This window comes from Melanerpes formicivorus, unplaced genomic scaffold (genome assembly GCF_026170545.1).
Source record: "Melanerpes formicivorus ecotype bairdi unplaced genomic scaffold, bMelFor1.0.p_v2 SCAF_4, whole genome shotgun sequence".
Classification (NCBI taxonomy): domain Eukaryota; kingdom Metazoa; phylum Chordata; class Aves; order Piciformes; family Picidae; genus Melanerpes; species Melanerpes formicivorus.
The window spans coordinates 2,550,084-2,575,473 of record NW_027142356.1 but is presented as its reverse complement, the minus strand read 5'-3'; the positions used below and the strand labels follow the sequence as shown (position 1 = coordinate 2,575,473).

The window sequence follows — 25,390 nt, the reverse complement described above, 5'->3', positions numbered from 1 at the left end:
ATACTTTTAGGCTAAGTTTAAATTCTTCTACTCCAAAATTTTTCATCAGAGGACAGGCTAAGGGAACTCAGAGTGTTCAGCCTGGAGAAGACTCTGGGAGGCCCTTCTAACTGCCTTCCAATACCTGAAGGGATCCTACAGGCAGGCTGCAGAGGGACTTTTTACAAGAGTGTCCACCAACAGGACAAGGGGAAATGAATTAAATTAAAGGAGAACAGGTTTAGATTGGATTTTAGGAAGAAATTCTTCACCAGGAGGGTGGCAAGACTCTGGAATGGATTGTCCGGAGAGGCTGTGGCTTCCCCCCTCCCTGGAGATATTGAAGGCCAGGTTGGATGTGGCCTTGAGTAAGCTGGGCTGGTTGAGAGGTGTCCCTGCCCATAGCAGGGAGGTTGGATTGGATGATCTCTAAAGTGTCTTGCAGCCTAGGCTGCTCTATGATGATCCTATGTCATAAGTCCTATTGGTGATCTCCAAAGGACTGCCATGTCTCTCAGTCAAAGGCCTCTCACAATTCTGAGTCTGCTGCTCTCCCTGCAGTTTGAAAAATAGAGCTGGCAAAAACTCAGCACCTTTCTCTTCTTTCACACCCAGATCAAGATTACTGTTTTGCCAAGGTAAGATAGGAACTGAGAACTGAGCATGCAACCTTCCAACAGATAAATGTAATCCACAGGAAAATGCATTTTTCTACAGGAAGATTTTGGGGTTTATGTTCAACAGGATTTAAGAGAGATCACAGTGATGATAGCACCTAGCCAGTCTGCCATGTGATTATGTATGATATTTGCACTTGTCAGAGCACCTTTCAAATGATATGGTAAGGGGGGAAAAAAATGAAGAACATATATATAAAAAGGAAAAGAAAATGAGGGAGAGAGAACAAGAGGACACAGTCTCAAGTTGAGCCAGGGGAGGTTTAGGCTGGCTGTTAGGAAGAAATTCTTCCCAGAAAGAGAGATTGGCCATTGGAATGTGCTGCCCAGGGAGGTGGTGGAGTCACCATCACTGGAGGTGTCCAAAAAGAGCCTGGATGAGGCACTTGGTGCCATGGGTTAGTGTAGGGTGCTAGGTTGGGCTTGATGATCCCCAAGGTCTTTTCCAACTTCGTTGATTCTGTATTCTGTATTTAATTTTATCACTGGTCTTGAATGCTTTTGAGAGGGTGTTACAGTTTGTAACTAAAAGTTTAGTTTCCAAAGGTTTTGGACAGTAGGAGAGGGGCGGACATCTCAGAGTGCACAGCATAATATTGGTAAGCACTCAACTGGCCTGAAGAAGTTGCTTATATTTTGCAGGAGAAGTCTGCTGACCCTCTTGGCTGCTCTTTCTTGCTGCTCCACTTTGGGCTGTGTTATTCTCCCTCTGACATTGGGCTTCTCTATTTTGGATTCTCTGAAGGTACAGGGACAGTGGAGGGGGAGTGCCTGTGGTTGTGTAGCCTTCTGGGGCCCTTTTATCTCCAGGAGGGGATCAAAGAGCTGAACTGGGGCACAAGGAAGCCTGTGCTGTTGTTAAGCTGTACATACATATAAAGATATACTTTGTACATGTTTATTACCTTTTACAGTTTTATATTGAGTTTCTTTTGTCAATAAAATTCCATTTCTACTTCCAAGCTCTGAGTGTGGTGAATTTGTTCCTTGGGGCAGATTCTAAATACATTATGGAGGAGGGGGGAGGGGACCCAATCCAACCCATAACAGAGGTTTGAAGTCCTTTTTCAAAAATGGACTTAATTGTCCTCTCATTCTAAGGCATATGGGATGAATAAGGAAGAAGTTGTTTCCCATGAGGGTAGTGAGAGCCTGGCACAGGTTGCCCAGGGAGGTGGTGGCAGCCTCATGCCTGGAGGTTTTTGCAGCCAGGCTGGATGTGGCTGTGAGCAACCTGCTGTAGTGTGAGGTGTCCCTGCCCATGGCAGGGAGGTTGGAACTGTCTGATCCTTGAGGTCCCTTCCAACCCTGACAATTCTATGATTGGAGCTGTTCAGTCTGGAGAAGAGAAGGCTCTGAGGTCACCTCATTGTGGCCTTCCAGTATCTGAAGGGGACTACAAGAAGGCTGGGGAGGGACTGCTCAGGATCTCAGGGAGTGATAGGACTAGGGGGAATGGAATGAAGCTGGAGGTGGGGAGATTCAGGCTGGAGGTGAGGAGGAGGTTCTTCCCCATGAGAGTGGTGAAGCCCTGGAATGGGTTGTCCAGGGAGGTGGTTGGGGCCCTGTCCCTGGAGGTGTTTGAGCCCAGGCTGGATGAGGCTCTGGGCAGGCTGATCTAGTGTGGGGTGTCCCTGCCCATGGCAGGGGGGCTGGAACTAGATGATCCTTGTGGTCCCTTCCAACCCTGACTGACACTATGATACTATGATACTATTCTTTGATTAAGAAAATACCAAATAAGGACAAACATTCCTTTCTCAAGGTGTCCCAATATTCTGTGTGTCCTTCATTGATGCTTTCATTTTCTCTCGCAGAAATTTATCTGACTCAATATCCTAAAGCGGCACAACAAGCTGGAAAGCAGCTTCTCATGATTGGTGTTACAAAAGCATTAGAAAAGAGCCTGATAAAACCTAAATGAATGTACAACCAAGTAGAACCAAAAAGAATTCAGAAGAATAGGTCCTTAATGTATGTGGAGTATGATGATACATCCTGAGCACAATAAACAAATGGCAATCAGAAAAAGGAGATACACATTTCTTATTAAAATTCCCTAGCATAGAACTGTCAGGGTTGGAAGGGACCCCAAAGATCATCCAGTTCCAACCCCCCTGCTGTGGTCAGGGTCACCTCATACTACCTCACTCTTTTCCCAGGCAGCCAGCACCAGAGCAAGAGGACACAGTCTCAAGCTGTGCCAAGGGAAGTTTAGGCTTGAGGTGAGCAGAAAGTTCTTCCCAGAAAGAGACTTTGGCCACTGGAATGTGCTGCCCAGGGAGGTGGTGGAGTCCCTGTCCCTGAAGCTGTTCAAAAAAAGATTGGATATGGTACTTGGAGCCATGGTTTAGTTGTCAGGAGGTGTTGGGTGACAGGTTGGACTTGATGATCTCTGAGGTCTTTTCCAACCTTATTGATTCTATGATTCTATGATTGTATGATCAGGTTGCTCAGAGGTACATCCAGCCTGGCCTTGAAAACTTCCAGGGATAAGGCTGCCACCACCTCCCTGGGCAACCTGTGCCAGGCTCTCACCACCCTCACGGAGAAGAACTTCTTCCTCACATCCAAACTGCACCTACCCATTTCTAGTTTTGCTCCATCCCCCCTAGTCCTATCACTACCTGAGATCCTGCAGTATTCATGTTTGTCCTCACCCCTTTCTTATTAAAATTCCTTATCATGTTTGTCCTCATCCTCTCCAACCTGCAAAAGCACCATGAAAATCTCTTGCCAGGAAATCAGAGATCCCCCCCCTTTGGAGTGCACAAAAAACCTTCAGTACAGATGGATGCTTAAACCCATTTGTATTCGGCGCATCAATAGCTTTTTAATGCAATCTGTTGGTGGCCTAGAGTCACAAAGCGACATAAAGATTGTATTCTCGTGTGGAAAGATATCCATCACTTAGTTGGGCTTGTCATGTTTGCTTTCCTGCAGACACAATAAGTGGCAAAGCTAAAAGGAAGCAGGGTGTAAGGTCTCCAAGCAGTAAAGTTAGCAGCAGCAGAGGACAATAAGTGCCACATGCTGCTCAGTGTGCGACAAGCCGCAAGGCCAAACACAGAAATCGATTTAACTACCCACATTCAAGCATATCAAGCATATCATTATAACTCCACTGCAGACCAGAGAAGCTGGGGGTTATTCCAGCCTTTCAAACACCTTTGAAAAGGTATTGTCTGAACAAAGAGGTCCCAAAATATCGAAATATCGGGGAAATACAATTTAGTTTAGTCTGCACTGACCAACGGGCTGTGCTTGAAAACCTTTCTGCTTGCATAGAATCACAGAACTGTCAGGGTTAGAGGACACAGTCTCAGGCTGCGCCAGGGGAGGTTCAGGTTGGATGTTAGGAAGAAGTTCTATACAGAAAGAGTGATTGCGCTATGGAATGGGTTGCCCGGGGAGGTGGTGGAGTCGCCGTCATTGAAGGTGTTCAGAAGGAGACTTGATGGGGTGCTTGGTGCCATGGGTTAGCTGTTTGGGTGGGTTGGATTGGTTGGACACGATGATCTTGAAGGTCTCTTCCAGCCTGGTTTGGTTTATTCTAATAAAGGTTTATTCTAATAAAGGTTGGAAGGGACCTCAAGGATCTGCCAGTTCCAACCCCCCTGCCATGGCCAGGGACACCTCACACCACAGCAGGTTGCTCACAGCCACATCCAGCCTGGCCTTAAAAACCTCCAGGCAGGAGGCTGCCACCACCTCCCTGGGCAACCTGTGCCAGGCTCTCACCACCCTCATGGGGAACAACTTCTTCCTAACAGCCAATCTGAATCTACCCATTTCTAGTTTTGCTCCATCCCTCCCAGTCCTATCCCTCCCTGACACCCTCAAAAGTCCCTCCCCAGCTTTCTTGGAGCCCCTTGCAGATCCTGGAAGGCCACAAGAAGATCTCCTCAGGGACTTCTCTTCTCCAGACTGAACAGCCCCAACTCCCTCGGCAACAAGACCACATTGCCTGTCTGAGTCCTACAGTCTGGGCTCTGGGAAACTGTGGTGGTTTTAGGCTGGTGCCTAGGAAAATTTTCTGCAGACTGAGTAGCAAGTGGTAGAATGTAAATAAATCACCACTGGATGGAAAAGGGAAAATAATGATAAGGTCTAAATAATCCCAGTGGTCTGATAACTGACAGAAAGTTAGTTGTACAAACTGTTTCTCTTTTCAGCTTCTTTACTCTGGCTGATCCTAGTTGGTAGCTTTTGCTTGGCTGTTGCTGGCCTTGACTGTGTTCTTCCTGTGGCTAAGTACGAATGAGCTACTCTCTGCTCTTCTCTCTCTTTTTGCATTAGGGGAAAGGGAGCAGGGAGGGGGATGCTGCTGGTAGCCCCTTGATAGCCAGGGGGGATCTTGTGATGTTCATAAATTGTAACTATATGTAAATATTGTACACTTTGTACATATTCATTGCATTTGGCATTTCTAGATTGTGGTTTTGCTTGTAAATACAGCTTCATTTACTTCCATCTGGGCTAGTCTGGTAATGTCCTTTTGTGGGGGTAATTTCAACCCACCGCAGCAAGGTATTTCCATATATCATTGGCACTGGAGAGCAGAGAAATCCACATCACCTGTTCTTTGATCTCAACAAAGTGTTGCAGAGATAGCACAAAACACCACCCATGCTGCACATTGTTCTCCAGCTTGCAGGCCTCTTCTGGAATAAACTTCATGGGATGGCAGCCACCAGTGGCTAAAATCCACTGTGTGAGCACAGATGCTCTGATGCTGAACTGGAGCCCTCACTAACTAAGTGTTGTTGGTTAAGGTTAGAAGCCTTTAAGAACCAGAGTTGACAGTTCTCCAAGAGACCAGATAGACACAGGAAATTGCAATCTGTTATTCTATCTCATCAGCCCTGTTTCTGCTATATAAGATGAGTACAGAGATCATTCATCCCTTTTTCTGGTCTTCTCTCTGCCTCTCTCTCCCTTCCTTTGATCTCAACAAAGTGTTGCAGAGATAACACAAAACACCACCCATGCTGCACTTTCTTCTCCAGGTTGTAGGCCTCTTCTGGAATAAACTTCATGGGATGGCAGCCACCACTGGCTAAAATCCACTGTGTGGGCACAGATGCTCTGACAGTGAACAAGTGCCCTCATTAATTATAACTGTTGTGGGTTAAGGTCAGGCACCTTTTAGAAGGAGGGAGCTGACAGTCCTCCAAGGCACTCGATAGAGGCAGGAAATTGTAATCTCTGTGATTTCATCCCATCAGCCCTCTACCTGTTATGTAGGCAGAGTGCAGAGATCATTCAACTCTCTTTTCTGGCCTTCATTCTGCTTCTCTCGCCCTTCCCAGTGTGAATCCTGTATCTTTTGCACTGCAGGGGGAGGTTTGCTGCCTGGCTGGGTCTTGGCAATGCTCATTTTGTAGTGGAGCCATTCAGCTTAGGCTGGGGGGATAGGAAGGAAGGGAGGGAGGCCTGGGAGGGCATTGAAGCCAGGGTGGTTGGAAGGCTTCTGTCTTACTGAACTGTCCTAAGCTGAACTGTGAATTACAGAATACAGAGTTAACCAGGTTGGAAAAGACCTCAGAGATCATCAAATCCAACCTATCACCCAACACCATCTAATCAACTAAACCACGGCACTAAGTGCCTCATCCAGGCTGGTTTTAAACACTTCTAGTGATGGTGACTCCACCACCACTGTGGGCAGCACATTCCAATGGCCAATCTCTCTTGATGGGAAGAATTTCTTCCTCACCTCCAGCCTAAACCTCCCCTGGTGCAGCCTGAGACTGTGTCCTCTTGTTCTGGTGCTGGGTGCCTGGGAGAAGAGACCAACCCCCACCTGGCTACAACCTCCCTTCAGGGAGTTGGAGAAGGCAGTAAGGTCTCCCCAGAGCCTCCTCCTCTCCAGGCTAAGCAACCCCAGCTCCCTCAGCCTCTTCTCACAGGGCTATGCTCCAAACCCCTCCCCAGCTTTGTTGTCCTTCTCTGGACACCTTCCAGCATCTCAACATCTTTCTTGAACTGAAGAGCTCAAAACTGGACACAGGACTCAAGGTGTGGCCTAACCAGTGCTGAGTATAGGGCAGAATGACTTCCCTGCTCCTGCTGGCCACACTGTTCCTGATCGAGGCCAGGATGCCATTTTTGGGGTGTTTGGCAGTCATGTAAACAGTGCACATATTTGTACAGAGTGCAGACATCTAAATTTCCACCTCTGTGTGGAGTGTTTTTATTTTACTCCTTTTGGGAGGAATCAAATCTATTTTCTGTCTGCTCTAAACTAAACTAAGCCAATAAGCTTGGATTACCCTGCCTGTAACCTTTTCTAAGCATGCCTTTCCAGTGTGCAAATGAAGCTTTCATGCACTTCATGCCATTGCCTATACACCTGCAGGAAAGCAAGGCGATGGAGGATCTAATGTCAGAAGCAGAAACCATAGCTTGAGAGGGAAAAGTGAAAAACAATATACAAAATAATGAAACAAAAAAAACCCCAAACCAAAACCCAACCCAAATCAAACCCCCAATCAACAACAACAAAACCAACCAACCAACCAACCAACCAAAACCCAACAATGAAACAACAACAACAACAAACCGTGAAACACAGACCTAGTAGCAGGCCTGGAGGTTTGGTCCAGGAGAGGCAGCTGCTGCAGAGCAAAGAGGAATAGGAATATGAAGATAATTCTCCTTGGAGTTGTAAGAGACTCAGTCTTGTCTCTCTTGATGTGACTCAACAAAGACCAAATCACCTTTGCTCCTCACCCAGACAACAGCTGATGTGTGTTGGGTAGATGCCACTGGTTAAAGACTCTCTGGCATGTGCACAGACAAGATCATATCTACCCATCAGCTAGCCCAGGAAGGGAGGATGGTGAAAAGGATACAATGGATTCACCACCTGGACACATGCCTGAAAAACTGTATCAAAGACCTGAGCAATACTTGCTCAGAAGAAGGAAAACACCTGGGCAGTGCCTGCTCTGGAGAGAAACTAAGAAAATACCAAGACAGAAGGAACCCTCTCTCTGTGTCCAAATTCCACCTGCTGCAACTCATGGAGCTGAAGAGGCTGCCCAGGGAAGAACTTGGACTTGGACCTTGGGATCTCTCCCTCCCCTCTTCCAGCAGAGGACAGCACAGCCAACAAGGATGACCTCTCCTCCAAGCCAAAGAGGCAGCAGCCTTCCTCCATGGACCCAAAATGCCTTGGGGGGTGGGGGGTGGTAATAAAATTCCTTTCCTCTTCTCTCTCACTCTGCTCTGTCTCTGTCTCTCTATTTTTACTCCCTGTCTCCCTCCTTCTGCCCACTTTATTCTGTTAATAAATGGTCTCAAGAGCTATCAATATTTTGTCCTTATTTGTGCCTCTAATTTAATACGACGGCAATGTTCAAAGGAACTGAGGCTCGTTCCCTCTGTGGAACAAGACAGGAGTACTGTGTACAGGTCTGGAGCCCTCAATACAGGAAGGACATGGAGCTGATGGAGAGGGTCCAGAGGAGGACCAAAAAAATGATCGGGGGTTAGAGCAGCTCTCCTACAAGGAGCTGGGGGTGTTCAGTCTGGAGAAGAGAAGGCTCCAGGGAGACCTAATAGCAGCCTGCCAGTACCTGAAGGGGGCTACAAGAAGGCTGCAGAGAGACTGTTTGCAAAGGCCTGCAGGGACAGGACCAGGGACAATGGCTTCAAACTAGAGCAGAGCAGATTTAGATTGGGTGTTAGGAACAAGTTCTCCCCCATGAGGGTGGTGGAAGACTGGAACAGGTTGCCTGGAGAGCTGGTTGAGGCTCCTTCCCTGGAGATATTGAAGGTGAGGCTGGATGAGGCCCTGGGCAACCTGATCTAGTTGGGGATGTCCTTGCTTCCTGTGGGGAGGTTGGACTGGGTGATCTTTGGAGGTCCCCTCTGGCCCAGACCATTCTATGATTCTATGATTCTATTAATGTATACAGGAATGAATAGAAGGAAAAGGAGTTTTCACAGCTGCGTAAGTACTGTGCCATGAGTGACACTGATATTTCCTTTAACAAGTAAAATAATATTATAACAATATTGCATTATATTGACACCATTCCAGTGAGTCACGAGTGTGATTTAATCCTGCACACATGCTCCTTAAGTAGATCCTAACTAAGAGAGATATATTTATTTTCTTACTTAACACTTTTATGCTAAAAGTCCCTCAGGGATCAGTCCTGGGACCAGGCTTGTTCAACATCTCTGTGGGTGCCATGGACAGTGGCATTGAGTGCACCTTCAGCAAGTTTGTTGATGGCACCAAGCTGTGTGCTGCAGCAGACAGCTGGAGGGAAGGGATCAATCCAGAGGGACCTGGACAGGCTGGAGAGGTGGGCACAAGCCAACCTCAGGAGGTTCAACAAGACCAAGGGCAGGGTCCTGCAGCTGGGTCAAAGCAATCCCAGGCACAAATCCAGGCTGGGCAGGGACTGGCTGGAAAGCAGCCCTGAGGAGAGAGACTTGGGGGTGCTGGGGGAGGAGAAGCTCAACAGGAGCTCTCAGTGTGCACTTGCAGCCCGCAAAGCCAATCAGATCCTGGGCTGCATCAGGAGAAGTGTGGCCAGCAGGGCAAGGGAGGTGATTCTCCCCCTCTGCTCAGCTCTGGGGAGACCCCACCTGGAGTACTGCCTCCAGGTCTGGAGCCCTTATTGCAAGAGGGATCTGGAGGTGCTGGAATGTGTCCAGAGAAGGGCCAGGAGGATGAGCAGAGGGCTGGAGCACCTCTCCTGTGAGGACAGACTGAAGGAGTTGGGGCTGTTCAGTCTGGAGAAGAGAAGGCTCTGAGGTGACTTAATTGTGGCCTTCCAGTATCTGAAGGGGGCTACAGGAAGGCTGGGGAGGGACTGCTCAGGATCTCAGGCAGTGATAGGACTAGGGGGAATGGAATGAAGCTGGAGGTGGGGAGATTCAGGCTGGAGGTGAGGAGGAAGTTCTTCCCCATGAGAGTGGTGAAACCCTGGAATGGGTTGTCCAGGGAGGTGGTTGAGGTCCCATCCCTGGAGGTGTTTAAGCCCAGGCTGGATGAGGCTGTGGCCAGGCTGATCTAGTGTGGGGTGTCCCTGCCCATGGCAGGGGGGTTGGAACTAGATGATCCTTGTAGTCCCTTCCAACCCTGACTGATACTATGACACTAAATATATGTCTCAATATAATACACAGCTTAAAACAGCCTAATAAGATCTCAGCCACGCACACTCTGTGGGGAAATCACACATTTTATCACTAGTTAACAAATTTAGAGTGATAAAGAGTGTCTGAGTACTAATTCAGAATACTAATAAGCTCAGGGTACTGAAACATTCTAGAGCTAAGTTGATGTAAAATACCAGTATCAGGCCGTTAAAGGCAATCAAAGTGTAATGTGAAATCAGGAGAGGTGTACATAAACTGCACAGTGCCTGAAAATATTCATCTAAAACACTCCTGGCTCATTATGAAGGCATTCCATTAGGATGCAGACTTTAAATAAGGTTGGTATGAGCTAATTACATTAATTATTAGGAAAGAGCATTTAAAAGGAACGCCCTAACAACAACAACTCCAAAATAAACCCACAGGATCAAACACACAAAAAGCCTTAACCAATCTCCTCCCACAAAAAACCCAAACAACTAACCAGCCCACCACAAAACCCCACAAACCACACAAAACCACACTACCACCCCCCAAACCAAACCAAACACAGAACCCCACCAAGCCACCAAGCAAACGACAACAAAACCCCAACAAAAATGCCAACATCAGCAAAAAACCCCAACAAACCTGCCCCCAAAGAAACCCCAAGCCCAACCCAGCATTTGGAACTGTAGCTGTAGGCTTAAAGAAGGTGCAGGAGCAGTCTGGTTGAGCACAAACCAGGAAAATGTGGCAAGGCTGAGATCAGATCTGCTCATTAGGAGACACCATGAAGAAGCAAAGATGAGGTGGAAGAATCACAAAGAGGCAAAGCAGCAGGTTAGTGAAGTGGGAAGGACATCAAGCTGTCAAGAATAATGCACATAAAAGATTGCATGATTAGCACAGGCAAGTGAGGTGTGGCAGTAACAGAAGAGAGAACTCTGAAACATCTGTGGTGAAGGGTGCCACATCCAGCTGGCAGCCAGGCACTAGTGATCCCCCAGGGATCAGTGCTGGGCTCCAGCCTGTTCAATATCTTTATCGATGATCTGGACAAAGGGATTGAGTCCATCATCAGTAAATTTGCAGATGACACCAAGCTGGGGGCAGGAGTTGATCTGTTAGAGGGTAGGAGAGCTCTGCAGAGGGACCTTGCCAGGCTGGGCAGATGGGCAGAGTCCAACATGACAAGTCCAAGTGCTGGGTGCTGCACTTTGGCCACAACAACCCCATGCAGTGCTATAGGCTAAGGACAGTGGCTGGAGAGCAGCCAGGCAGAAAGGGACCTGAGTGTCCAGTTCTGGGGCCCTCAGTTTAGGAAAGATGTTGAGCTGCTGAAAGGTGTCCAGAGAAGGGCAACAAAGCTGGGGAGGGGTCTGGAGCACAGCCCTGTGAGGAGAGGCTGAGGGAACTGGAGTTGCTTAGACTGGAGAAGAGGAGGCTCAGGGGAGACCTTCTTGCTGTCTACAACTACCTGAAGGGAGGTTATAACCAGGTGGGGGTTGGTCTCTTCTCCCAGGCACCCAGCACCAGAACAAGAGGGCACAGTCTCAAGCTGTGCCAGGGGAGGTTTAGGCTGGAGGTGAGGAGAAAGTTCTTCCCAGAAAGAGTAATTGGCCATTGGAATGTGCTGCCCAGGGAGGTGGTGGAGTTCCCTGGAGGTGTTAAAGAAAGGCTTGGATGTAGCACTTGGTGCCATGGTTTAGTTGTCAGGAGGTGTTAGGTAATAGGTTGGACTTGATGATCTCTGAGGTGTCTTCCAACCTGGTTGATTCTGTGATTCTATGAACACTGGAATCACTTGTGGAGCAGCAACAAAACAACCCAATTCTTTCTCTAGCCATGGCTTATCTGCTAATGTCTGGTTTGGCTTTGTCTTCTTTAACCATCTCTTCTAGACAGAAATGTCTGATAAGTCTATGGATATAAGAGGGAGTTTTATTTGCAGGGATTTAAGGGAGGCATTGTTTCCTGCACCATGCACTTTACCTTCAGTATAGGTTTCTATTCTCTGCAAATATGTTGAAGTTGCTAATTCTAACAAGTAAGTTATGAGTTTAAATCGAAATCTTAGCAACCTCACTTGTCAGGGGTTGGAAGGGACCCAAAGTGATCATTGAGTCCAACCCCCTGCCAGAGCAGGACAAGAGAATCCTGCACAGGTCACACAGGAACACATCCAGACAGGGCTGGAAAGGCTCCAGAGAAGGAGACTCCGCAACCTCTCTGGGGAGCCTGTTCCAGTGCTCTGGGACCCTCACAGTGAAGAAGTTCCTCCTCATGTTGAGGTGGAACCTCCTGCACTGCAGCTTGCATCCATTGCTCCTTGTCCTATCACAGGGAGCAAGTGAGCAGAGCCTTTCCCCTCCCTCCTGACCCCCAGCCCTCAGATATTGATAAACATTTATTAAATCTCCTCTTAAGTAATTTTTCCAGATTAAACAGCCCCAGGTCCCTCAGCCTCTCCTCATCAGGCAGTGCCCCAGGCCCCTAACCACCCATGGAGCTCTATGTAAATAATATATCACACTGCATTTTTTTCCCAAACTAAATCATAAAATGTTTTATATAGATGGCCAAGATTGAACCTGATTGAGGTCAAATTTCAACAGAAGACCTTCTGCAATCTGTCCCATCCTGCTGTTTTCTGTCTGCACAACCAAAGTATTCCCTCCACTGCCACACTCCTGAAGGTAATGGCCAGAATAATTGTAGAAAAAGACAGAAGGAGCACTGGAAATAACAATGAGAATCATTTCTACCACGTCTGCCTCAGGTGCCAGGCACATCTTCCATTTTTAGTGCTTACAATTTCCTGACAAGCTGGCTTGAGACTGGCTAGAGGGCAGCCCTGAAGAAAAGGCCTTGGGGGTGCTGGGGGAGGAGAAGCTCAACAGGAGCCAGCAGTGAGCACTTGCAGCCCAGAGAGCCAAGCAGAGCCTGGACTGCAGGAAGAGAGCTGAGGACAGCAGGTCGAGGGAGGTGATTCTCCCCCTCTCCTCCACACTGGTGAGACCACAGCTGGAGCACTGTGTCCAGTTCTGGAGCCTCTATTACAAGAAGGATCTGGAGGTGCGGGAGGGTGTCCAGAGAAGGGCCGCGAGGATGAGCAGAGGGCTGGAGCTGCTCTGCTATGGAAGCAGACAGAGAGTTGGGGCTGTTCAGTCTGGAGAAGAGAAGGCTTGGAGGAGACCTTCTTGTGGCCTTCCAGTATCCGAAGGGGGCTCCAAGAAAGCTGGGGAGGGACTTTTGAGGGTGTCAGGGAGTGATAGGACTGGGGTGATGGAGCAAAACTAGAAATGGGTAGATTGAGCTTGGATGTTAGGAAGAAGTTGTTCCCCATGAGGGTGGTGAGAGACTGGCACAGGTTGCCCAGGGAGGTGGTGGCAGCCTCATCCCTGGAGGTTTTTGCAGCCAGGCTGGAAGTGGCTGTGAGCAACCTGCTGTAGTGTGAGGTGTCCCTGCCCATGGCAGGGGGGTTGGAACTGGCTGAGCCTTGGGGTACCTTCCAACCCTGACAATTCTGTGATTCTATGATTCTCTTTTTCTTTTTTTCCTCTGGAAAACTAGGTCCTAGCAAATTAAATTCTTTCTGTTCACTGGGATGAAAGGGTAAAATATTTGAGACATAATACATATCTCTTTTCCTGTTATTTCTGCTGGACATGTTACAACAAAAGTACACCCTGACAAGTACATTTATTATTAATTTTGTGCTGTAACTTATCCTTAGCTTCAGAACACAGCAAAAATCTGAACACTGTAATCTTAAGGATGAATCATAGAAATCTTTCAGTGCTACAAAAGAACTATAAATATTATGAAGTCATCAAAAGCTTCATCATCCTCATCCTTATTATTTGTAGAGAACTCAAAAGGTGCAAGGAGCTGGCTCTCACTAGCCGCACAGTGAACTGGAAATCATTCTTATCTCTGGAACTCACTCTTGACATTGTTTCAATTGCAGGGTACAGCTACAGACACTTTATGGGAAACATATCTCAGCATTGCCACAAATAGGGTAGTGAGACAAAAAGACAAATCATCCCTATTCCTGCAGTCTTTTGGCAGGTAAGAATCACAGAACACAACCATTTGGAAGAGACCTCCCAGCTCATCCAGTCCAACCTCTGAGCCAGCACTGCAGGCTCAACACTAAACCATGTCTCTAAGCACCAGCTCCACACACTGCTTCAACACCTCCAGCACTGCCCTGGGCAGAACATTCCTATGTCTCTAGGAAGACTCTTCTCCAGCCTGAACACCCCCAGCTCCCTCAGCCCCTCCTCATAGTCCAGGTGTTCCAGGCCCTTCTCCAGCCTCGTTGCCCTTCTCCGGACACGCTTCAGAACCTCTTATAGTGAGTGGCCCAGAGCTGAACACAGCACTCAAGATGTGGACTCCCCAGTGCTGAGCACAGGGGGATGGTCACCTCCTGTCCCTGCTGCCCTCCCTGTTTCTGAGCCAAGCCAGGATGCCATTGGCTTTCTTGGCCACCTGGGCACTGATGGCTCAGATTTAATCAACTGTCAACCAGAGCACCTCAGGTCCCTCTCAGAGTGGCAGCTTTCCAACCACACATCCCCAGGTCTGTAGCTCCCCATGGGGTGGTTGTGACCCAGGTGCAGGACCTGGTACTTGGCCTTGTTAAACTTCATACACTGAACCTTGGCTCTGGAGTCTAACCTGCCCAGGTCCTGCTACAAATCCTCCCTACCCTCTAGCAGATGGACACAGCCACCCAGCTCGGTGCCAGCTGCAAACTGACCGAGGGTGCACTCAATGCCCTCATCCAGATCATTGCTAAAGACATTAAAGAGGAGAGGCCCCAGTGCTGAACCCTGGGGTTTCATTCACCACCAACTCCTTGGGCCCAGCCATCAGCCACTTTTTTATCCAGGAAAAAAAGTAACTGAAAACATTTACTTTACAAATGATGATTTATGCTTAGTGAGCTCTGTCATATTTTGAAACACATGAGATGAGTAATTTAGCTGGAAACCAGAGTGCCTTATGAACTGATGCAGCATTCAAGATGAAACCATAGAGATGTTTCTCTTTGTCTTCTCAAATATTGCTACTGGTTTCTTATCTGTCTTGAAATCACCACAACAAACAAAGATTTCCTGTACTTTCAGCTGTGTTGTGCTAACAATGGAGGGAAGCAATTTCCGCACGCTGATACATCATTTCTCCTCTTCCTCTCTGGCTAGCCAGGGTACTCACAGGCACTTTCTGCTCCAACCCCAGCATATGCCTCCTCACTGACTCAAGGTGCTCCGCCTTGTGAGCTCCACTCTTGCCAGGGGACAGCTGACCCTTGACAACAAGCTGGGAGCAGGATTTGATCTATTAGAGGGTAGGAGAGCTGGGGGTCAAGAGGGGACAGGCTCTGCTCAGTTGCACCCTGCGATAGGACAAGGGGCAAGGGATGTAAACTCCAGCACAGGAGGTTTCACCTCACCATGAGGAGGAACTTCTTCACTGTGAGGGTCCCAGAGCCCTGGAGCAGGCTGCCCAGAGAGGTTGTGGAGTCTCCTTCTCTGGAGCCTTTCCAGCCCTGTCTGGATGTGTTCCTGTGCTGGATTCTATGGTCCTGCTCTGGCAGAGGGGTTGGACTCAAAGATGTCCAGAGGTCCCTTCCAACCCCTAAGCTCCTGTGAGCCTGTGACTGGTGAGAAATCCGAGTGGAATGACAAAGTTTTCATGCTTTAATAAAAATCATTGATTGTGCCTCAGAAAACCAAATCAACCAAACAACAACAAAAACCCCAAACAAACTAACAAACAAATACCACACACAAAACAACCAATAAAAAACCCAAAACAAAGCAAAATACATCAAAGAAAACAAACCAAACCAACAACAATTCTTTACACACTTCACTCTGTGGGAACCTCTGGTCCTTTCGTCATGATTTTCTTCTTCCAATTTCTCCTATAAAAGTACTTCTCTGAGCAGGAGACGAAATAAATGGATGAGGGGAGAGCAACTGATGTAGTTTCCCAGGCCTTGAGCACAGCCTTCGACACTGTCCTGCACCACATCCTGGTCTCCAGGCTGGTGACACATGGGTGTGATGGGTGACAACTAGATGGATAAGGAACTGGCTTGATGGCTGCACCCAAAGAGTGGCTGTCCATGGCTCCATGTCCCAGTGGAGGCCAGGGACAAGCAGAGTCCCTCAGGGATCAGTCCTGGGACCAGGCTTGCTCAACATCTTTGTGGGTGCCATGGACAGTGGCATTGAGTGCACCCTCAGCAAGTTTGCTGATGACACCAAGCTGTGTGGTGCAGCAGACAGCTGGAGGGAAGGGAGGCCATCCAGAGGGACCTGGACAGGCTGGAGAGGTGGGCACAAGCCAACCTCAGGAGCTTCAACAAGACCAAGTGCAGGGTCCTGCAGCTGGGTGGAGGCAATCCCAGGCACAAATCCAGGCTGGGCAGGGACTGGCTGGAAAGCAGCCCTGAGGAGAGAGACTTGGGGGTGCTGGGGGAGGAGAAGCTCAACAGGAGCTCTCAGTGTGCACTTGCAGCCCGCAAAGCCAATCAGATCCTGGGCTGCATCAGGAGAAGTGTGGCCAGCAGGTCGAGGGAGGTGATTCTCCCCCTCTGCTCAGCTCTGCTGAGACCCCACCTGGAGTACTGCCTCCAGGTCTGGAGCCCCTATTGCAAGAGGGATCTGGAGGTGCTGGAAGGTGTCCAGAGAAGGGCCAGGAGGATGATCAGAGGGCTGGAGCACCTCTCCTGTGAGGACAGACTGAAGGAGTTGGGGCTGTTCAGTCTGGAGAAGAGAAGGCTCCCAGGTGACCTCATTGTGGCCTTCCAGTATCTGAAGGGGGCCTACAGGAAGGCTGGGGAGGGACTGCTCAGGATCTCAGGTGGTGATAGGACTAGGGGGAATGGAATGAAGCTGGAGGTGGGGAGATTCAGGCTGGAGGTGAGGAGGAAGTTCTTCCCCATGAGAGTGGTGAAGCCCTGGAATGGGTTGTCCAGGGAGGTGGTTGGGGCCCTGTCCCTGGAGGTGTTTAAGCCCAGGCTGGATGAGGCTCTGGCCAGGCTGATCTAGTGTGGGGTGTCCCTGCCCGTGGCAGGGGGGGTGGAACTAGATGATCCTTGTGGTCCCTTCCAACCCTGACTGATACTATGATACTTGGGCATATGTTAATTAGGAAAGATGCCTTTGTTCAGGGATTTCAGTCAGTCTGCTAACTGCAGCTGCTTCCACTAGAATTGAGAAATCCAAATGGTTTGGTAGCCAGACCACTGAGTACACGACACTGTGAAGTGCACTTTACTCAGTGCAGCTAACAACAATATATCTGACTCCTGTAGTTATTGTGATTTGCTTCCAACACTAGCAGCTCATACACTGTACAGCAGAACCTAATCAAAGCTAAGAGATCTGACCTTTTATCAAAAGAGTGAAAGCAGCTCAGGGCATTTTCCCTTGAAACTTTTCTTCTCTCTCTTGGTTGAGATCTGCAGCTTCATCATATTGCTTGCAAACCCCACATTTATTCCAAGTTCTTGTTCTGCTGAATTTAATGTAAAAAAATAGAACTATTTAATTGGAACTATTTTGGATTTTCTTTGAGAGGTGCTTCCACAAGGACCGTGATCACATTATCACAAGGTGCACAGAAATTTCTTTCTAAAGACAATTCCTTTCTCTACACCAGCACTTCTCCTAAATCTGTCACTGCATCACTGAATGCTGGTTCAAAAACAAAACAAATGGCCCAGCCAGCATGGATTTAGGAAGGGCAGGTCCTGCCTCTCCAACCTGATCTCCTTCTATGCCCAGGTGACTGACTGGTGGATGTGGGGAGGCCTGTGGATGTAGTCTGCCTGGACCTCAGCAAGGCCTTTGACACCGTCCCCCACAGCTAACTCCTGGCCAAGCTGTCAGCCCCTGGCTTGGACAGCAGCTCTCTGAGCTGGGTTAGGAACTGGCTGGAGGCTGAGCCCAGAGAGTGGTGGTGAATGGTGCCACATCCAGCTGGCAGCCAGGCACCAGTGGTGTGCCCCAGGGATCAGTGCTGGGCCCCATCCTCTTCAACATCTTCATTGATGATCTGGATTAGGGGATTGAGTCAGTCATCAGCAAGTTTGCAGATGACACCAAGTTAGGAGCAGATGTTGGTCAGTTAGAGGATAGAAAGGCTCTGCAGAGGGACCTCGACAGACTGGACAGACAGGCAGAGTCCAACAGGATGGCATTCAACAAGTCCAAGTGCCAGGGGCTGCACTTTGGCCACAGCAACCCCATGCAGAGCTACAGACTGCGGTCAGAGTGGCTGGAGAGCTGCCAAACAGAGAGGGACCTGGGGGTGCTGATTGACAGCTGCCTGAATATGAGCCAGCAGTGTGTCCAGGCAGCCAAGAGGGCCAATGGCATCCTGGCCTGCATTAGGAATAGTGTGGCCAGCAGGAGCAGGGAAGTCATTGTGCCCCTGTATTCTGCTTTGGTTAGGCCACACCTTGAATCCTGTGTCCAGTTCTGGGCCCCTCAGTTTAAGAAGGACATCGAGACACTTGAAGGTGTCCAGAGAAGGGCAACAAGGCTGGGGAGAGGCCTTGAGCACAGCCCTGTGAGGAGAGGCTGAGGGAGCTGGGGTTGCTTAGCCTGGAGAAGAGGAGGCTCAGGGGTGACCTCATTGCCCTCTACAACTACCTGAAAGGTGGTTGTAGCCAGGAAGGGGTTGGCCTCTTCTCCCAGGCAACCATCACCAGAACAAGAGGACACAGTCTCAAGCTGTGCCAGGGGAAGTTTAGACTCGAGGTGAGGAGGAAGTTCTTCACCGAGCGAGTCATTCGTCATTGGAATGTGCTGCCCAGGGAGGTAGTGGAGTCCCCATCCCTGGAGGTGTTCAAGAGGAGATTGGATGTGGCACTTGGTGCCATGGTCTAGTCATGGGGTCTGTGTTGATAGGTTGGACTCGATGATCTTCGAGGTAATTTCCAACCTAAGTTATATTGTGATACTGTGATACTGTGGAGACTTCCTTCTTTTTATCCATCTACAGCTTATCACAAAGCTCTAAGGACAGGTAATTATAGTGTAACCTTCAACAAGAAAACCTTTACATCTCATAGATATCTGGTATAATTTTGATACTTAATTTTAAACATTCATCTTCAAAAGAATAAACAAATATTTGCTTCCAGTGTTTTACAGTTTAACTTTGCTTTTCTCTCCAACAAGGGCTTCTGATGATAAGTTTCACAGAATCACAGAATGGTCTGGCTTGGAAGGGACCTCCAAAGCTCATCCAGTCCAACACCCTCTGCAGTCAGCAGGGATATCCCCAACTAGATCAGGTTGCCCAGGGCCCTGTCCTTGAATATGTCCAGGGAAGGAGCTTCAACCACCTCTGTGGGCAACCTGTTCCAGTGTTCCACTACCTTCATGGTGCAGATTATGTTCCTAACATCCAATCTCAATCTGCTCTGCTCTAGTTTGAAGCCATTGTCCCTGGTCCTGTCCCTGCAGGCCTCTGAAAACAGTCTCTCTCCAGCCTTCCTGTAGCCCCCTTCAGGTACTGGCAGGCTGCTATTAGGTCTCCCTGGAGCCTCCTCTTCTCCAGGCTGAACACCCCCAGCTCCCTCAGGCTGTCCTTGTAGCAGAGCTGCTCATGGTCTAACTATATTCTGTGTAAAACTCTATTCTTTGTGACCAGCTTCAAACCTATTTCCTTTCAAAGGCAGTGAAAGTCTATTTTTGTACTTGAACTATGGCAAAGGATAAACATGGCAGGTTCAAAAAGTCTATTTGTACCATCTCACTGCTTGGCATGTCTTACATATGTCCATGGCCATTCACCTCTTCTTTAAAAGTAAACTATTCCATAGTATGAATTTGCACAATGAATCTAAACCATGCCATTGGAAAAGAATTAGGAAGGCAAGGAGGTCCTTTTGTACTTCTATATTGCTAAGACCTTTTTGTGAGTCTTGCTTTCTCTTCTTTTTGTGAAATGGAAGAGCATAATGTAATGATTCCCTCAAACATTCACCCAGACAGGCTGTCATGGTAGGGCCAAATGGCTCCAGTACAAACCCAGACAGACCCTGATGTCTCTAGACATGGTCCCCCTCTCCCCCTACCTTACTGCAGAAAGTTGGGGTGAGGCAGGAAAAGGAACAAAGGGGACAGAGCCATGGGTGTCTGGTAAAAAACCCTGCCTTTGGGGTAGGGCATGTGTAATGCCTGCTGCTCCTGCCTGACCAGGCCTATGTGTCTGCCTTCTGTGGCCACAACCTGGCAGAACCCCTTCCCACTGGGCAGCTATGTGCTGGTTTCAGTTGCCCTATTGGCCCAGTTGAAACTCAAGCAACATTTATATACAGGCCGATCTCTAGTTGCCCTTGCCTTGCTTAAGCCTTGCCTTGCTTAAGTCTTGTCTTGCTTGGATCTGTTTGGGTTGAAGTTGCCTTGAGTTGCCTGGTCCAGAGACTGGGATAAAGCCATGAGCCTACTCACCACAAGCTAGAGAAGCCATAAGCCTTGGAGCCGAAGCCAAGCCTCGCTTCCCCTTGCAACTAGAATTTTGCCGTGCTTCCCTTTCCCCAGGCCAAAGCAAGAGCCTGGCGCAGCAATAGTGTCGTACAGCTGCTGTCCTGCTGGAGCCAGCCCAGCCCCGGGACCAGGGGGCCTTCCTGCCGGCAACCTGCCCTGCCTGCTGCACGAAAGCACCCCAAAGCCTCAGCAGCTCATAGCAGCAGCACTCCCTACTTGGGTGCAATCAGCTGTGAGTAGCTAATCCACTGCCTCGTTGGCTTACCGGCTCTTGTCGAGTCTCCCCCCACTGTGGTCGAGCACCGTTTGGCTCCCGAGGTGCTCTCTTCCTGTTATTTCCCCACAGTTTGCACAAAACTGTTAAAATTGTTACATTTTCCTAAATCCTGTGTATTCCCACTGCAAATGTATATCCTAACTGTAGAATAGAATAGAATAGAATAGAATAGAATAGAATAGAATAGACCAGGTTGGAAGAGGCCTTCAAGATCATCAAGTCCAACCTACCATCCAACACCTCCTAATCACCTCCCCAGGCAGCCCATTCCAATGGGCAATCACTCTCTCTGTGTAAAACTTCCTCCTGACCGCCAGCCTAAACCTCCCCTGGTGCAGCCTAAGACTGTGTCCTCTTGTTCTGGTACTGGTTGCCTGGGAGAAGAAACCAACCTCTGCCTGTCTACAACCTCCCTTCAGGGAGTTGTAGAGAGCAATAAGGTCTCCCCTGAGCCTCCTCCTCTCCAGGCTAAGCAACCCCAGCTCACTCAGCCTCTCCTCACAGGGCTGTGTTCCAAGCCCCTCACCAACTTTGTTGCCCTTCTCTGGACATGCTCCAGCAAGTCAACCTCCTTCCTAAACTGAGGGGCCCAGAACTGGACACAGGACTCAAGGTGTGGCCTAACCAGTGCAGTGTACAGGGGCAGAATGACCTCCCTGCTCCTGCTGGCCACGCTGTTCCTGATGCAGGCCAGGATGCCATTGGCCTTCTTGGCCACCTGGGCACCCTGCAGGCTCATGTTCAGCCTATCATCAACCAGCACCCCCAGGTCCCTCTCTGCCTGGCTGCTCTCCAGCCACTCTGACCCCAGCCTGTAGCACTGCCTGGGGTTGTTGTGGCCAATGTGCAGACCCTGGCACTTGGATGTGTACGTTGAACCTATTTACACATTTTGGCAAATTTTCACATTAATAACAGTTATTAACATTTTTATTACTATCCATTTGTCATATCATTTATAACCCAAATAATTTCTGTAACACCGGCCTGGAGCCAAAACCCAGCCAAAGTCAAGCAATTAAATGAAATTAAGAGATACAGATTCGTCTGAGGGAGGACTACCTGGTTGCTCTAAAGATTAAATGCCTTCTTGATGCATAGCATGGAGAATGATAAATCTAATCAAGGTATGTTAGAAATGGACTGAATTTACAGGTGAGGGAATAAGGACTCCTCCAACACTCTGCTTGCCCAAAGACCTGGCAAAATGCACCTCCCAATAACAACAAGATGCAGTTCTGTTTAGTTTCTGAAGCATCTGGCAGGAAGGAGGTTGACTTGCTGGAGAGTGTCCCGAGAAGGGCAACAAAGTTGGTGGAGGGTTTGGAACACAGCCCTGTGAGGAGAGGCTGAGGGAGCTGGGGTTGCTCAGCCTGGAGAAGAGGAGGCTCAGGGGAGACCTTCTTGCTCTCTACAACTCTCTGAAGGGAGGTTGTAGACAGGCAGATGTTAGTCTCTTCTCCCAGGCACCCAGTACCAGAACAAGAGGACACAGTCTCAGGCTGCACCAGGGGAGGTTTAGGCTGGAGGTTAGGAAGAAGTTTTACACAGAGAGAGTGATTTGCCATTGGAATGTGCTGTCCAGGGAGGTGGTGGAGTCACCATCACTGGAGGTGTTCAGGAGGAGACTTGATAGGGTGCTTGGCGCCATGGTTTAGTTGATTAGGTGGTGTTGGATGATAGGTTGGACACGATGATCTTGAAGGTCTCTTCCAACCTGGTCTGGTCTATTCTATTCTATTCTATTCTATTCTATTCTATTCTATTCTATTCTATTCTATTCTATTCTATTCTATTCTATTCTATTCTATTCCATTCCATTCCATTCCATTCCATTCCATTCCATTCCATTCCATTCTATTCTATCTCTGCTCCAGATGTGTGCATGGAAGTATTGACAACAGAGGGAACATCAAGAAGGGAATAACAGCTCCAATGAAAAGCAGGGGCGAAACTGCAGGACTTTACGGACATTTTTACCTTCATATTTATCTCTTCCTTCCTCCAGACCACTTATCTGCTACCACAGAAAGCGTACAGACAAACGATGTACTTCATCATATACAGCAACACCAACGCATGCAACCGTTTTACATACATTAAGATAACTTCCTCTGTCATTTGCTTTCAGACAATCACTTCAGGTTCCTCACACATAAAAGGAAGGGTGATCTGGTACAGTGAATGAAAATATCTTGGAACCATATTTCAGGAGGTCTGTCTTTGAAGGACAGTTGCTCCTGGAATAGCCTGCAAGCCTTTTGTTTCCGTAAGAGGCACCATAGGGTTTTGCTGGTTTTGCCATGGCAGATGGGCATTTGTGCAGAGTTAAGGATTGTGCCAGGTTACACCCACCCCTGGAGGAGGGGGTGGACTGATAAGAACCTAGCCCCCAGGTGGACAAAGAAACCTGACCCAGGTGGGCAGAGAGACTTGGTCCCTGGGTCAAAGTCTATTCCACTTCCCTGTCCTGCCCACACAAGCCTCTTTAAGGGGAGCCAGTTCCTGGCTCTCTTGCTTGCTCCTGCTCCTCCCTGCCCTAGAGGCTGCTCCTGCTGCTCCCTGCTGTTGCTGCAAGCAACAGCAAGTGGGGCCTGCTCCATGCTGCATCCCAACTCCTAAGGACTGCACCTACAGAGAATCCACATTTGCATGCAGAGAATCCTTTGCCAGCTGGGCCTGGTTTTGGGTATATTTTTATTGACCCTTTTTCCTTATACCTTTGTAACTTCCCTTTTACTCAAATGCTACATATATTTTGTTAAGCTTACCTTTCTACTTCAAATCAATTCTAGACTGTTCCTTTCATAATTTTGCCTCTCTTTTCTTCTGCCTAATTTTGTTTTCCCCTGTGGGGAAAAAGGGAGAGGGGAGGCAATCCAAATCTGTTCCATTTGGGCTTTGGACTCCAGGAAAGCTTACTACAACAAGGATGGACACTGCAAACAGAGACCTGCTTCCAGCTTTCCTTACTCAATATTGAAGTTAATTTTTATGGGCTAGCACAACAGGAAAGAAAAAGAAAATAGCAATAAAAAATTCCTGGAGATCTATGCCATTTTTTAAACCTAAGGCCAAGTATTTGGCCTGTGGCTGGCAGCATATAACATGACACTTCCTCTATGAAAGTTAATTTCTACCAAAACATTGTGTATTTATGTCAGGGAGACAAGAGGTGACAGAAATGTTGTCTGTGCTGCAGCAGATCTTCTCATTCTGCACCTAGAAATTTTAATCACCTAGTAGCTGCGTGATCCCACACTGGTCATACCTATCCAAGTGCTAATTTGGGTGCTCCAAATGCAACTCAATGTGACATTTGCTGCTTGGGAAGTGGGTGGCAAGGCCTCCAAAACAACACCTTTCACTGCTTTGTTTTGGGGGATTGTTTGGAGGGGTACAGTCAACCAGCAGATGAACACATCCTATTGTGGTGAGTGAACACCCATTCTGAAACAAAGCGGGGAGGGCTTACAAGTGCTTTGCCCTCCCTGCAGGGTGCTTACCCCTGGGAAGCTGAGTCTGTTCCACTCCCTGCTCCCTGCCCAGCTAGGGTATTAGAAGCAGGACATTGCAGCTATTAGCTCTCCTTTTGTCTCCTGCCTCTCCTGGGTGAGAGCTACTTCGGCTGCCTTCCTGCTCTTCTGCCACGTGGTCGGGCCTGATCCTTCTCCCTGCTGCCCCTGTGCCTCTTCAGAGAGACTGGTTTTGTATTCTTGTTTCTTTTTCCCCCCTCCCATCCATCCTTATTCCTTGCCCTTGTGAACCTTACCTGTTATTGTTATATATATATATTGTTTAAAGAAAACTCTTTACCTCTCTACTTCCAAGCCAACTCCAAATTATTGCTTGGTGGATTTGATCCTTCCCTTTCCTTTTCTTCCTCTCTGTTGGGAGGGAGGAGGGGGGGGAGCAGGGGAGAGATTCTCAGCCTTGCCCCCATCTGAGCTCTTAACTCCCAGTTAAGGCTTAAACCACCACACCTATCTCACAAACAACCTGACAAAGCGCAATGACAAAATCGATGGCTACAGAGTTCAAGGCTTTCCTTACTCCTCCTAATAATACCAGCACGTGGTGTGCCATCAGTCACTTTGCCATTGACATGGAACAGGAGAAAAGCATGAAAGCAAACCAAAACAAATCAGTCAAAATAGCCTTTTGTGTGAATGTCTCCATGGAGCCTCACCTTACGGATGCCTCTGCCAAGATCTTCCCCGTAATTCGTCCCCAAGATTTCGAAGTGCACGTTGGGATTTCCCCCATTTTCTGCAAACTCCAGGTCTCCAGTCAGGCCATTCACTCCTCCCTATGGGGAAAAGCAAAAAAAAAAAATAATAGAAAATGTAGCAAAAAGTCCTAAGTAGATCATTCTGATAACCTTCTGTTTGTTCAAGACACTTGTGCACTCACTATGGATAATACATACAGAATCACAGAGTCACAGAGTTATTGAGGCTGGAAGACACCTCTGAGATCACCCAGTCCAGCCCATGACCTCAACACCACCACCTCCACCAGACCATGGCACTTAGTGCCACATCCAACCTTGCCTTAAACACCTCCAGGGATGGTGACTCCACCACCTCCATGGGCAGCACATCCCAGTCTCTAATTCCCCTTTCTGTCAGGAAGTGCTTCCTAACATCCAACCTAACCCTCCACTGGCACAGCTTCAGGCCATGCCCTCTTGTCCTGTCACAAGTTGCCTGGCAGCAGAGCCTGACCCCCACTGACTACAACTTCCCTTCAGGTAGTTGTAGAGAGTGATAAGGTCCCCCCTGAGTCTCCTCTTCTCCAGGCTGAACACCCCCAGCTCCCTCAGC

General features: G+C 48.5%; 1 protein-coding gene across 1 annotated transcript in view; it reads right to left on the bottom strand.

Moving 5' to 3' along the window:
* The window catches only part of GRID2 (glutamate ionotropic receptor delta type subunit 2), a 474,774-nt gene that overhangs the window by 290,327 nt on the left and 159,057 nt on the right, over window positions 1-25,390 (bottom strand). Inside the window, exon 6 of the mRNA XM_068171063.1 lies at window positions 24,754-24,873. Within this exon, the coding sequence (XP_068027164.1) occupies window positions 24,754-24,873 (120 nt within the window). The remainder of the gene's footprint in view (window positions 1-24,753; window positions 24,874-25,390) is intronic.